At 45.8% G+C, this 14,455-nt stretch overlaps 5 protein-coding genes across 9 annotated transcripts; all 5 read left to right on the plus strand.

Annotated features, from left to right (window-relative positions):
* Positions 1-314: 314 nt before the first annotated feature.
* Positions 315-3,203, plus strand: RB195_024333 (uncharacterized protein; the record flags this gene model as incomplete). Of its 3 annotated transcripts, XM_064212060.1 has the most annotated exons (3): positions 339-368; positions 1,943-2,551; positions 2,676-3,203. In XM_064212060.1, 3 exons carry the CDS (start codon positions 339-341, stop codon positions 3,201-3,203), a joined length of 1,167 nt encoding a protein of 388 aa, XP_064067942.1. The 3 variants fall into 3 exon arrangements, with proteins under 3 accessions (XP_064067941.1, XP_064067942.1, XP_064067943.1); XM_064212061.1 differs by having other exon boundaries at positions 315-368; positions 1,943-2,710; XM_064212062.1 differs by lacking the exons at positions 339-368; positions 1,943-2,551 and having other exon boundaries at positions 2,721-3,203.
* A 47-nt stretch (positions 3,204-3,250) lies between these two features.
* On the plus strand, positions 3,251-5,937 carry RB195_024334 (uncharacterized protein; the record flags this gene model as incomplete). 2 transcript variants are annotated; one of them, XM_064212064.1, is made up of 4 exons in its annotated part: positions 3,251-3,550; positions 3,597-4,062; positions 4,150-4,311; positions 4,535-5,937. In XM_064212064.1, the coding sequence occupies 4 exons, from the start codon at positions 3,251-3,253 to the stop codon at positions 5,935-5,937; spliced, it is 2,331 nt and encodes a 776-aa protein (XP_064067944.1). The 2 variants fall into 2 exon arrangements, with proteins under 2 accessions (XP_064067944.1, XP_064067945.1); XM_064212063.1 differs by lacking the exons at positions 4,150-4,311; positions 4,535-5,937 and having other exon boundaries at positions 3,480-4,097.
* RB195_024335 (uncharacterized protein) lies at positions 4,249-5,937 on the plus strand (the record flags this gene model as incomplete). The annotated part of the gene is made up of 2 exons (XM_064212065.1): positions 4,249-4,311; positions 4,525-5,937. 2 exons carry the CDS (start codon positions 4,249-4,251, stop codon positions 5,935-5,937), a joined length of 1,476 nt encoding a protein of 491 aa, XP_064067946.1.
* Positions 5,938-8,512: 2,575 nt separating this feature from the next.
* RB195_024336 (uncharacterized protein) lies at positions 8,513-8,917 on the plus strand (the record flags this gene model as incomplete). The annotated part of the gene is made up of 1 exon (XM_064212066.1): positions 8,513-8,917. The coding sequence occupies one exon, from the start codon at positions 8,513-8,515 to the stop codon at positions 8,915-8,917; it is 405 nt and encodes a 134-aa protein (XP_064067947.1).
* A 1,990-nt stretch (positions 8,918-10,907) lies between these two features.
* Positions 10,908-14,249, plus strand: RB195_024337 (uncharacterized protein; the record flags this gene model as incomplete). Of its 2 annotated transcripts, XM_064212068.1 has the most annotated exons (8): positions 10,908-11,063; positions 11,193-11,603; positions 11,682-11,934; positions 12,077-12,288; positions 12,346-12,413; positions 12,471-12,866; positions 12,999-13,599; positions 13,713-14,249. In XM_064212068.1, 8 exons carry the CDS (start codon positions 10,908-10,910, stop codon positions 14,247-14,249), a joined length of 2,634 nt encoding a protein of 877 aa, XP_064067948.1. The 2 variants fall into 2 exon arrangements, with proteins under 2 accessions (XP_064067948.1, XP_064067949.1); XM_064212067.1 differs by lacking the exon at positions 13,713-14,249 and having other exon boundaries at positions 11,193-11,343; positions 11,470-11,615; positions 12,093-12,226; positions 12,313-12,866; positions 12,999-13,647.
* Between the last annotated feature and the right edge of the window lie 206 nt (positions 14,250-14,455).

Genomic DNA, 14,455 nt, shown 5'->3' on the forward strand with positions numbered 1-14,455 from the left:
CCCATCACGAAAAAGGTTTACTGGCGATGATGTGGTGAATTTCTTTGCGGTACCCTCCAGTGGGTGACTTTGACGTGGAGAAGTGGGTTTCTAAAATTGTGAGCTCCCACAGTGGTCTTAGTCGTCATGATAAACCTGGAGAACCTGTCTCCTGTTCTGTTGTAGAACTTCTCTAGATCCATATAGAAGACGACTTCTTTTTCTTCGTAGCTTGACGTTGGAGCGTAAGCGACAAAGATAGTCAAAGGTGGTATTGTCCACCTGTTCGCCTCGACAAACGTCCGATTCAAGTCGTCAGTTGTTCGAAACAGTCGATGTTCTTTGCCATATTTGTATTCATGAGGACACCAACTCTTCTACTTTCGCAGGTTCGTGAGAACAGTTCTTCTTCACCTTCATGAAGGGCGTTCAGTGGTGGAATCTTCTCGTTTCGGGTCAGTCCGAGATGTCGTACTTAATCTTCCTAGCCTGCTTCATTTGACCTTTAGTGGCCGCTTTCGACACATGCGTAAGTGCGTTGTAAGCACAGATCGTCATGCTAGTTCTTTTTCGTTTTGATAGCTTAGATGGCTCCTGCAATCCCGTCCTTCCTGGCGCTAACGTACCAAACTTTGCTCCGGAATCAGGAGACTGTTTCTTATTACTGTGCCTCGCATATAATTTCAAAACTCATGGGCAGATTACTGGTCTTTAGTCCCAGATTTCGGAGTGAGTTCTGGGAGAAAATTCTCCTGGAGTGGACAAGTGGAGCTTATTTGTTGCAGGAGACTTTAAACCGTCCCCAATGCACCTTCCATTCGCTTGGTTGCAGGCTCTTGGCCGGGCCAACGTGCAAGATAAATGATGAAGTATCTGGCGACTGATCAACTCAGCTAGGGATGCGTCACCGCATTCACTTCAACTCAGAGCCGTTTTAGGTTTAGGAACGCATAACTAGTCTGCAATAATAGAGAGTCCGTCCTTTGAATTCATCTGCTTCTCAAAGCAGGCACAATGTCGGTTTTGGTTCGCGATTAGACCCCTATCCGTCATCTGAGGACGCGCCACGAAACGTAGTTGCGACCAACCGGCTGTGATCCGAATACAACCTTTGCAGCTATGTTTCTACACAAAAACAGATTAATTGCAACAGCTAACTGCATAGCAAAAGAATCAACATAGCCAACAATCTTCCCAGTCCATCAAACAGAAATTCTCTCACAACAAGAAGAGTTATCCCAACAACCTGAGAAAGATACTCCAACAGAAGTGGATATTAGTAAAGAAAAACGTGGCCACTATTTCCCTCCAGTGACACATTTCAAATTGAGAAACTTGCAAACATCAACAAATTCTCCTTAACGCAACAAGAAATCACTCTTTTTTCACTATTGTGAAACTACCAACACTGTTCCGTCGGGCCTCATGGAAATTTAGGACATTATAATAGTCCTATAACACACGAAATTAAATTCCCAAAACAACGTCCATACCGCGTTACTTTAAAAGAAGACAAGAAACAAAACGACAAATAGGGGAAATTTTACGAACTCGTACAATCGAACAAAGCATAAGCAAATTTGCATCTCCTACTGTTTTAAACAAAAAAGGCTCCAAAAAAGATCAATGTGATTCACAGTAGAGTATTGTCAGATAAATGGCATAACTGAAAATGAAACTTGTTGTCCTCCACACATTCAAGATAATGTGTCTTTAGTCAGTAAAAAACAAATTTACAGCGTCTTAGATTTCAAGAGGAAATTCTTTCAAATCCCTCTTAAACCAAAACATCAAGAACGCACCGCGTTCTCATCATTTTTATGCTTCTTTCAATTCACAGCAATGGCTCAATGTTTAAAAGGTCCCCCAATAACATTCCAAAGAGTTGCAAACAACCTCATCCGCGAATTACGCGCATGTTGCTTTGCATACATTGACCACAGAATAATCGATTTTGGTTTAGATTTGGGTAAGCACCCGGTCCAATAAACCATCTTCACAACTCAAGCAAGGACACAACAAGTGGGGATCAAGGATTCAGAAGAAAGAAAACCAAGCAGAAGGCCGATCAAGGATTCAGAAGAAAAAAAACCAAGCAGAAGCCGATCAAGGATTTAGAAGAAAGAAGACCGAGCAGAAGCCGATCAAGGATCCAGAAGAAAGAAGACCGAGCAGAAGCCGATCAAGGATCCAGAAGAAAGAAAACCAAGCAGAAGCCGATCAAGGATTCAGAAGAAAGAAAACCAAGCAGAAGGCCGATCAAGGATTCAGAAGAAAGAAAACCAAGCAGAAGCCGATCAAGGATTTAGAAGAAAGAAGACCGAGCAGAAGCCGATCAAGGATCCAGAAGAAAGAAGACCGAGCAGAAGCCGATCAAGGATCCAGAAGAAAGAAGACCGAGCAGAAGCCGATCAAGGATTTAGAAGAAAGAAGATCGAGCAGAAGCCGATCAAGGATTCAGAAGAAAGAAAACCAAGCAGAAGCCGATCAAGGATTTAGAAGAAAGAAGACCGAGCAGAAGCAGCGCAAACGAGTCCATCGCAACCCCTCAAGATGCCGCGAGGAGCCGAAGGTAAGGCTTCGGAGTCACAACTCGAGAACTTTCTTGCAGCAATGGTTGAACAAATGCGGATTCAACATGAGAAATGAAAACGCTGCTCACCGCCCTGGCACCCACGCAGAGAACTACCGTCCAGCACGTCAGCAAGGATCAATACGACCAGCTGAGTAAGGATGTGCAAATGTTTGTGTCCGACGAAGAGGTGGGTCACACTTTCGCCTATTGGTACAAGAGGTACGGCCCGGTCATCAGGGATTCGGTCTTGCTGGTTAGCAAGAAGCGCGATTTGATCCTCATGAAGCTGGACGAGGATGCATATCGCAAATATGCTGATGACATACTACCGAAACAACCGCATGAGATCGATTTCGAGACGACGGTCGCGAATCTGGAGAAGCTTTTCGCGTCAAAGAAGACGCTGATTCGACGACGGTACGAGTGTCTTAGGATAAACTACCCGCCGCTGACGGCCAGTTGTGTACCATTCCGCGACTACGCTAACATGATCAAGCGGATGGACGAAGACGCTCGACTGAAGAAGCTGGACTACACAGCACTGAAGACGCTACAGTTCGTAGCAGGACTTCAGAATCCGTCGCTTCGAGAAGTTCGTCTCAGAATGCTCCGTCGACTGGATACACACACAGAGAAGAATCGCCGTTGACGATAGAAAACCTTGTTGCTGAATGTGAGAACTTCACCGCATTGAAGATGGACAACACAGACATGGAAGGAAGTCATGATGTCCATGTCGTACAGAAAAAGAATGTGAAGTGCTTCAATTGTGGAGGACCGCACTACAGAAGCACATGTCCGCTTCTCTCCTCCAGCAGTGGACAGAAGATGCGACAGAAACCAAGAAGACGATCCAACCGTCGCAAGAAAAGCCAGTGCAAGAACGTTGTCACCTTCGCCGCTGAGAACGCTCGAACATACCTCGATGTCAATATCAGGGGACGTCCTCTACGCTTTCAACTCGACACAGGCGCAGATATTACGTTGCTATCAATGGTATCAGCTTTTCACGCAAATCGACTTCGTAGAAGCATATTTGCAGGTGGAAGTTGAAGAAGAATCGAAGGAAATGCTGACGATTAATACGCACAGAGGACTGTACCGCTACAATCGTCTATCTTTCGGCGTGAAGTCAGCACCTGGCATATTCCAGCAGATCATAGATTCAATGATATGTGGACTGGAAGGCGTTGCTGCCTATCTGGATGACGTGATAGTCACAGGCCGCACACAACAGGAGCATCGCCATAACTTGGAAGCGCTATTCGGAAGGATCCACGAATACGGCTTCCGCGTCCGATTGGAGAAGTGTAACTTTTTGATGCCTCAGATCCGTTATCTCGGATGCATCATAGATAAGGACGGATGCCATCCTGATCCAGAGAAGATTGAGGTCATCCGCCAGATGCCAGTACCGAAGAACGTGACAGAGATTCTCTCGTTCCTTGGTATGATGAACTACTATGGATCGTTTGTCGCGGAGATGCGCCAGTTACGCGCACCGCTGGGTGCTTTGTTGAAGAAGAACGTTCCGTTCAAATAGAATGAGGAATGTGAAGCAGCCTTCAATCGCGCCAAGGAAGTGCTTGCTTCAGACCTGCTCCTGACGCATTTTGATCCTAGTCTGGATATTATTGTAGCGGCCGATGCATCAGACCTTGGAATTGGAGCAGTGATTCTGCACAGGATGCCGGATGGGACCGAGAAGGCAATATGGCATGCAAGCCGAAGTCTCACCGCTGCAGAAAGGAACTACGGTCAGATCGAGAAAGAGGGACTCGCCTTTCGCTTCCTTTCGATTCGCTGTTCGGAAGTTCCACCGTTACATATATGGATTCAAGCTCCTCACGGATTATAAGCCGTTGCTATACATTTTCGGACCAAAGAAAATGGTGCCCGTATACACGGCAAATCGACTGCAACGTTGGAAATTGATACTTCTCGGATATGACTTTGATATCGAATATTAGAAGACGACAGAATTTGGACAAGCTGACGTCTTGTCACGCCTGATCCCTCCAAGACCGGCTCAGACAGAAGATATTGTGATAGTCAAAATTGAACAGGATATTCTTGCTGTTCAGAGTGCTGCTGTGAAAGCACTGCCCGTTACCAGGAAAACTATTGAAGAAGAGTCAAGGGAGGATGGAAGGGTATCGCAGGTCATATGGATGCTGCAGACAGGAACATGGCCAAGCAAGCCTAGAGAACAAATCAACAGCTGGAAGGCTCTGAGCCACGAATTGTCAGTGCAGAACGGATGCCTGTATTTTGGCCACAGAATCGTCGTGCCAGCCTCACTTCAAGAAGCAGTTTTGAAGCAACTGCATGAAGGACATCCAGGAATGACAAGAATGAAGATGCTCGCCCGAGGATATGTGTACTGGACGAACATCAACAGGGACATCGAAGAAGCTGTTCGCCACTGCCACAACTGTCAAGAAGCTGCGAAGATGCCAAAGAAGACAGTTCTCAATTGTTGGACCACTGAGAAGAAACCGTGGGACAGAATTCATGTCGACTATGCGGGACCAGTGAATGGTAGGATGTACCTTGTGGTAGTGGATGCGTATTCGAAGTGGCCAGAAGTCTTTGAGATGTCGTCGTCGTCAACCACTGCAACGTTGAGAGAACTCAGAATGCTGTTCGCACGATTCGAAAATCCCAGGGTGATCGTGTCAGACAACGGTACGCAGTTTACAGCGAAGGAGTTCCAGGAATTCTGCGACATGCAAGGAATTGACCACGTCCGCTCGCCGCCGTTCCATCCACAGTCAAACGGTCAAGTAGAACGCTTTGTGGATACCTTGAAAAGAACCCTTCAGAAGATTAAGGAGGGAGGGACGTCGGAGAAACTTGCGGAATTTTTGCAGTGCTATAGAAGAACACCATGTGCGTCAACGCTAGGACATCTTTCTCCAGCGGACGTGTTCCTAGGGCGCCAGTTGAGGACGTCGTTGACGCTGTTGATAGAATCAGCTAAAGAAGAAGGAACGCGCAATGTGGAAATTGAAGAACAGTTCAATCGTCATCATGGCGCACAGAAGAGATCGTACCAGGAAGAACTCGTGTGGGTGCGTGACTACCGCCCGGGACATGAGAAATGGATCCCTGCTCGTGTGAAGAATCGCTATGGACGAGCCGTGTACGACGTGCTAACGGAAGAGGATGATTTGTGGAAAAGACACGCTAATCAGATGCGTGGAGAAAAACATCGGAGAGTTAGCTGCGAGAGGTCTGAAGCTTCCAAGATGCCGTTCAACCAGGAAGACCGACGGTACCATGGTATGGCAAGGACGATCGCTGACATCAACGACAATGTCAAGGATCGAACACCAACTATCGTGCCGCCGACAACGACTAGACCAGCTCGACAACGCTGACCTCCTCGTCGATTGCAACCTGATCCGAAGATGAAGACGTACGCGATGCATTCATCTTAGGGGGGGAGGTGTTGGAGCCGTAGAGATGTTAACTATGTTAGTTCATGTAGTTGTATATCTTGTGTTATTGCCATTGTATGTAATTACCATGTGTTGAGAGTTCTTATTCACCAGTTCAATGTACGTGGCAATGTATGGCACAGTTGCCCGATTTTGGTTTAGTTTTGGGTAAGTACCCGGCCCAATAAACCATTTTCACAACTCAAGCAAAGACACAACAGATTTAGAGGAAGTTCTCCATTGGGTTGCAAGTTTTGGAATGAAACTATAGTCAGAAAAATGTTTCTTTTTCCAACCAGAAGTACCTTGTTCTACTAATTAGCAAACACGGTACACGACCCAGTCCAGGCGAAGTTGCATATTCCGCCTCCAACAAACAAATCGTAAATATTCCGCGTCCAACAAACAATCTGTTAAATCGTTCTCAGGAGCAGCATCCTATTTCCGTCTCTTTATCCTTAGATTTTCCATTATTGCCACGCTAATCAACAACCTTTTAATCAAAAATGCTCTTTTCACATGGACAGATGAGCAGGAACAAGCGTTTTTGAACCTAAAAAATGGTATAATTGAAGCAACAGTTCTAGTACCCCCTAACTAGGACAGCCATATCTCGTTTATACCGACGCATCCACTATCGGTATAAGGACATGTCTTTTGCAAATTAGTCTTGACACTTGCAAAGAACACCTAATTGCATATTTCGGCCTTTGAGGGAATCCAGCAGTCTCAACCCATTCAAAATTTAATGACCTATTTCCAATTTTTCAAAGGAAAGAAATGGAAACGAACCTCCCGACAATTTTTATGACAAATTAGATAAGTACTCGCTTTTAATGATTGTTTATACCACACATCCAATAAAACACTCCAACTAATCATTCTTCCAGGATTCACAAACAAAAATTATCCACTTTTTTCACGAAAACCAACTTGTTCGATCCAATTCTGGAATTGGAAAAACATACAATATTACACTATAACATACAACATACAATCTCAACAAAATATTTTTGGCCACAAATGTGGAAATGTTACACAATTTGTACGCAGTTGTCCAATCTGCCAAAAAATCAAAACCCCTTCAGGTTACCATAGGAACCTTCCCAATCTCTTTAAGACCTTTCGAACGTATCCACAAGGATATCATACCTCTTCCTCAATGTACTGATGCAAACAAATTTATTCAAATTATAGTCTGTGTTTTCAGCAAATTAATAATCAGCACTCTAATTCCTAATCAAACAACAAATATTGTGGTGAAAGTATTAATGACGATTAATTAACGATGTAATAGTAAAGCATGGCATTCCTAATGAAATTGTGCCTGATCGTAGTTCTAATTATACAAGTGAGGTATTCTCACAGATTAACAAGGTCTTAGGAATATCTAACAAATTGACAACAAGTTACAACCACAAAGCAAATGTGCAAGTCGAAAGATTGATAACAGTAATCACAGACAGATTCTCTCACCGCATATTGTGCAGATTCTAAAGATCTGTGGTCAGACTTTCTCTAACCTATCGTCTTTGCCTATATCACAAGCATAAACGACACTAGAGGATACAGCCCACTCTTCGATGCATATTGCAGACATCCAATCACTTGGAATTATGTCGCTCACCAACTTCCAACCCTAATTGCCAAACAAACGGCAAAATACAAATGAGGGTACGACTCTCAGGACAATGTTTTCTTTAAGGACGTTTCTATCTAGATCTTGTACAACTACGTGACGATAATGTTCGTCCCAAATTCTTTAACCAATTGGAAAGCCGTTTTATAGTTGAAAAAATTTCTCGTCCTAATGTCACCACCACTAAACCGTCGACAGCAACGACAACTTTATATTAATAGATTGAAAATACATTTTCCTCGTTCTTCATCCGCTAGTGTTTCCACTTTGAAACAAATACCACATTGATCAACAAATATATTCAAAAGGGAACATCAGATGACTTAGAACATAGTTTACGACGACTCAATCAGATCGACTCAATTTAAAACGTCAATCCTTCAGCATTCTATATCTCCAGCAAGAGAATTTGAAAAAAGTATTAACATTCACAGTAGTTACGAATTCTATTCCATACGTTCGACTTCATTTCTATTTGCCGCTGTCCCCATAAGCACAGCACACACATACAGCATGACTTCTTTGAAGAGGAGTTTCAAAGGAACTCATCAAACTTCCACAAAAACAAAGCACTCACACCTTCGAAATTAAGCCCCTATTTTGAACTGAAACCAGAGTGATGCGCTGTGCATAGCCCAACATACAAACTCCTTGTTTCTACTTTATAAACATCACCTAAAGTTTTATTGCACACGAAATTTCTTTTTGTTTACTTATCTAAAGATGTTAAAATGTTCAGTTTTACCGAACGTTATTGCATACATACCTAAATTGATATTGTAGTGGGGCCGCGTATACAAGTTTGATTGCTACCTCGGTTCAATCGTTCGAGTGTACGCATTGGGAACGTACGAACTATATAACCTACATTGTTATATGGCAAAAGCTTCCCATACATTGCAAAAAGGTGCTGTCGTCCAGCGTCATGCCAGAGCCCATATAGTGAAAGGACGAATGCCTAAGGGAAACATGGAATTTTTACCAACAAACATTGGCCTCGTAACACTGAACTCCCGGTCGCTGTCAGGCAAACTCCAACAACCCGCTGTATCCAGACCTCTGCGATATCTGCATGCACTGTTTGCTGCATTGCGGGAAATCCGCATTAGGAATCGCGTTCTCACTAGTATCGACAGTGACGCCATACACTGCAGCGATGTTGATGAAAGGGAAGTAGGAGGAGGGGCAATAGCTGTTAGAAACGATAACAACAACCTAGTGGAGGAGTTTAGTTCAACGTCGTCAAGAAGCACCTCCTCTTGCGAGATCTCAGAGGAGTAAAACTCTGGATCGTAAGGGCTCACGCACCTATAGAAAGAAAAGAGTTGAACAACAATCCGCTTCGAAAACGGTTCTACTCTATAGAGCAAACATCAGACAACAGAAATCGTCTAGTACACCTTTGCAAGCAGACCAATCTCATCATTTTTAAGAGGAATCATCGACGCAATCAGCTTACGTGGCAAGGAACAATTCCATTGACGCTATAAGAACAGCGAAAGCGGAAGTTGCCGACTCTTAAGCTTCTTCTCGATTACTTTCTAACAAGAAATTCCCTTTTGTCGAATATCCAAAAGTTTAGAAGTCTGTGGGACGTCGCATTTGGCCGATTGACCATTTGAGCATTTGACCGTCGCATTTTTCCAACCACCTCTCAGTTCTTCTCAGTTTGGCGGTCCAGAAAAGGAGCTATGGAGTTCAACATCAATCAAAGCTCGACTTGTCAGCTCTGAAAAACGATGAATGCAGGGAGAAGCTCTGCGAGATAGTGTCGATCTGGAGGGAGCTTTTTAACACTTTGCTGAACCAACAAACGCCGTCACTCCCTGGCGTTAATCAGTCCGCTTGGGGTGCGTTCTCACGTTCACTTCAATTAAGAAGGTTTGAGGTTTGCGAACGTGTAACTGTCCTATACAATGACTTGCGGTGGCTAGCCGATGTGTCATATCAGTGTTTCTATCCTCCCAGACAAGTCTGGTATCAATTTATCGGCCCCGGAGGGATGAAAGGCTCGTTGAGCACTAGGTCGCGCCGATGAAGTTCCAGGAAAATTCGTACGGCTTATAAACGCGATGAACAGAAGAACAACTGCTGCCGTTCGAATGCCAGCTACATAGATATACTACACCCTTCAAAGTGCAAACTAGAGTGAGACAAAGGGCCGTGGAGAGACCCTTTCTGTTCAACTTTGCCGTCGATGATATAACTCAAAGAGCAGTTCACCAGTGTCCCAGCGATGTCATTTTAACGCTCTATGTACGTCCCCTAGTGGATCTTGAGTACCCCGACGATGTAGTAATATTCGCTTCTAGCAGCGCGAAGTTACAACATGTTGTTAAACACAGTTACAACCTGTTATTACCAAAGTTAGCTGCAGCCTGCGGAGTGAGACTCCGCTTTGATGAATGCAAGCAGATGGGTCTCCCAGAGACCCTCAAAGGAAATGAGAGTGGACGGACAACCTATAGAGCCTGTCGGTGAGCTCTGTTATTTGAGTAGTTTGCTGAAAAACGATGGTAGCCACGAGAGAGGTATTCAGCAGAGATGCGCTAAAGCAAAATCGGCATTCAACTAATTGACCAAGTGCCTGTAGTCGACCTCCACCGCCAACAAAGTCAAGCTGCAAGTCTACTTATCCGCGGTTCGCCCTAGACAGATTGGCAATGCCGTGATGGTGATGAAAAAGCTTGATTGCATTAAGAGAAAATTGTTTAGATGATTGCTAGTTACTGTTACTTTTGGCTGGTGGTGTGCCAAAACGAATAGATTTACTTGGAAGCGGATATGGAGTATCGGCGGATGACACGTAAAAAACCTCAACATCCTGTCCGACCTTCTGAAGTAGTCACGGATTACCGTCTTTGCTCCTTTGGTCACATTATGAGGAGGCCACTCAATCATCTTGTTTGATTTGTTCTGAGGATGCTTCCAGATACTAATTGGGAAAGCCCCCTGATCCTAAACAAAGTTTTGGACGGAGATGGTGAAAGAAGATCTGAGGAAACTTGGCGTTGACAGGCAGTTTAGTCGAGAAGTTTTCGCCCTCGAGAAATTCACCGCTTGTGGAACAGCAACGGATAGATAGATCCTACGCAAACTCTAGCCGAAGATCGAACAGGATGGGCTCGGATACGTTCACGGACGACACACCCGGACGAAGGACGAAGATGCGGATAGGCGCGTTCGGCTGTAACACCCGCCCGCCGATTAAGTTAAGTAACTCAAAGTATTGCACCCTCAAAAGGTCACTCTATTAGAAAGATATAATCATATGTTTTGCCGTCGTATTTTGATTTTTTCTGATTTTGATGAACCAACTGATGTAATCCTCCACAACGGTTTACCGCCTCATAGTGGCGTAGAGGTGACACTGGGCGTCGAACTGCGATGCACAGCGGAGGTTCGTCCTCCGGCAGGGTCTCCCAAGGTGAGAAAGAGTTCGACACATCCGACATTCCGACTTCTCGGAATCGGAAGCCTAGCTAAGAGTAAACCACTGCTAAGATTCACCACCGTCATGGCAAAATGTCGCAAGGTGGTTCCCTGATCCATATAGGTTGGGCGACGACCTGTGGTGAAAGCTAAGCTCGCCGTGGCATGGCTGCTTAGTTTGGGGAAAAGTCTCTTTGCCACTCCAGCATATTCACTGCCTCAGTACCCCGCACACTGGGCCCTGCCGTCTCAGACGTCGGACGGTATGGCGACCGGTGAGAGGCGATCAAATCTCAGGTTGCTCAGGACGTCATTGATTCTGGACCAAGGCGACACACCCACGACTCGCCATGGAGACTGTCTCAGACTGTGTACTTACAACGCGAGAACAGTTTCCACAGACGCTGACCTGCATGCCCTTCTCGGAGCTGCAGAGCGTATCAAATTTCACGTGATTGCTCTGCAGGAGACCAAGTGCAGAAGGAGCGACGTACGACAGATGAATGACGGTACACTCGTCATTCGTGGAGAGAAGGTTCCGCGAAATGTAGGCGGTGTTGGTTTTGTTGTGTACCCATCTGTCGTCCATCTCGTCGATTCTCACGAGATCTAGTCACCTCGTCTGGCCATTCTTCGCCTCCGCCCGCTGCGCAAAAAACCCATCAGTATCATCAACTGCTACTCACCAACATCAGTAGCTGATGAATCCGAATTGGATGCGTTTTACGAGGAGCTGGAGGAGATGATCCGCAACGAGAAGCCCTTCTACAAATTCGTTGTCGGAGACTTCAACGCAAATCTAGGAAAGGCTACAAAAGAGGAATACAGGATCGGAAGACTTGGAGTAGGGGACCGGAATGAAAATGGTAACCGTCTCGCCGGGCTGTTGTCCGCCGTTCGCCTCTTTCATGGGAACTCTCTTTTCATTAAAAAAGATCATCGTCGGTGGACATGGGAATCGCCCAATACTCACCAACAGGAGGTGGTGTCTACTTGACATCTCTTTAGTACCATCCTTTTGCAGTGGTTCTGATCACCGTCTCCTTCGAGCGAAAATACGACTTAGCCACACGATGGAAAAGAACATCTGCTATCGGCAACGAAGGAGAAAAGAAGTCGTCTACGACGATTGTGTACTCGAGGACTCCTTGTCCCAAGGTGACTGGCACATCGAGGAGGACCCAAACGTGGACTACGAGATGCTGCTCAGAGGATTACGAGTCTGCGCTGAACGTGCCTTCTAGCCGCGTACGACAAACTTGGATCGAATTTCGAAGGCCACCAAGGAATTGTTGGAAAGAAGAAGGGCTTTGAAGCTTGATCCGAATGCATCGCACATTGAGCGGTTAGTTGCAAACACTAGCTGCAGAAAAGCGTTGCAGGAGGATCTTTTGAAGTACAGGCAGAAGAAGATTCTAGAAGCAGCACAAAGAAGAACGAGTCTAAAGAAGTGCCGCAGGGATCTCCGCGAATATAATATTCCATTAGCAGCCTTGCTGAGCGAAGACGGGACTCGCACGTCTTCTCGTCGTGAGATGGAAATCATTACGGAGAGGTTCTACTCGAACCTTTTCCGTTCATCAACTCCTGTGTCAAGCCCAATCATCCCCACTGGCGAAGCTCCACCACGGATTCTCCCTTCGGAAGTACGAGTCGCTATCAAGAGTATGAAGCCTGGCACAGCCCCCGAACCTGATTTTATATCAGCAGACTTTCTTCGGGCTGGCGGCCATCCGCTTCATGTAATCTTAGCAGCGCACATGACATCTTATCTTCAGAAAGAAAGGATCCCAGACCAGTGAAAGACCTCGCGAACCGTTCTTATCCATAAGAAAGGTGACCGAGAGGACCTTCGGAACTACCGTCCGATATGCTTGCTGAGCGTGTTGCACAAAATATTTATCAAGATCATCCTCACACGCATATCTAGGACGGTGGATGAAGCCCAGCCTCAAGAACAACCAGGGTTCCGCCACGGGTTCAGCTGCTTGGACCACATCCAGACCGTGTCGAGGGTCATAGAGGTTTACCGGGAATACCGCCTGCCCCTTGTTCTAACCTTCGTCGACTATGAGAAAGCCTTCGACAGCGTAGAAACGAATGCAATACTGTCAGCGCTGGTCGATCAAGGTGTGGACGCGTCGTATGTGAGGACATTAGCCAATTGCTACGAACGATGCACGACTAGGATGCAGCTCTTCCACCTCCCTCTCACCATACCCATTGGAAAGGGGGTACGACAAGGCGATACTATATCGCCGAAGCTGTTCACGGCTGCATTGCAATGGATAATGAAATCACTATCCTGGGAGGAAAGGGGCATACGTGTTGATGGAAGATTTCTCTCGAACCTTCGTTTCGCGGACGACATCGTTCTCTTTTCGAGCAGTACCAATGAAGCAGAAACGATGCTCAACAAATTGAACGAAGCAGAGAAGAGAATAGGACTGCGAATAAACAGAAAGAAGACACAGTTTATGAAGAACGCCTACTGCGAGGACGGAGGAGTACAACTTGAAGGCTCCCAAATCGTGGGAACTTCGTCATACGTATATCTCGGACGTTCTATAAACATTTAAAATGACTTGAAGGAAGAACTGAATAGAAGAACGAGAGCAGAACGGGCAGCATTCACAGCCGTCAGGGAAGCTACAGACCAACTGAGGACCAAGATCTTCGTGCCCATCTGTTCGACTCGACGCTTCTTCCAGCGCTCTGTTACGCAGCGGAGACGTGGGCAGACACCGCTGCCACGTTTAGGAAGCTACTTACTACCCACAGAGCCCTTGAGAGATGCCTTCTGAAGTTTAACCGGCGCACACAACACCTTGCCGGTCTTCGTAGCTCCGACTTAAGAGGAATGTCTCGTCTTCGCGACACAGCGGATTATATATCGAAAGCAAAGCGTAGATGGGCCGGTCACACTATGAAAAGAATAGAGAACGGTAGATGGACCAAAAGAACGCTAGAGTGGATCCCAAGGGACGCTAAACGCCCCCGAGGGAGACCGCCAACGAGATGGGGTGACGTGTTCGCTGCACGGATGGACCAGCTGAGAGCTCAGCTGGATACGGCTCAAGGACCTCGTCAACGTCACTCACGAAGCTCGAGAACATCTTGGATGACAATGGTGAGGGAACGAAACGAGTGGAAGAGATGCTGGGGCCCGCACGTTCAGTGAAGACGGGCCATCTAAGTATCTAAGTAAGTAACTGATGTAATAACGATCGATAGATTTCTACACTACCTTCTTGTTCTTTCTGACAGCCTAATGAATCCACCAGTCTCACCTCACATTTGAGAACTATTACGAAACCTATTTCTCAAATATGCACATTTCATACATGCCTTTCATATTAGTTAAGGCCCAAGGACGAGCTATCTCGT

This window comes from Necator americanus, chromosome X, assembly GCF_031761385.1.
Source record: "Necator americanus strain Aroian chromosome X, whole genome shotgun sequence".
NCBI classification, from domain to species: domain Eukaryota; kingdom Metazoa; phylum Nematoda; class Chromadorea; order Rhabditida; family Ancylostomatidae; genus Necator; species Necator americanus.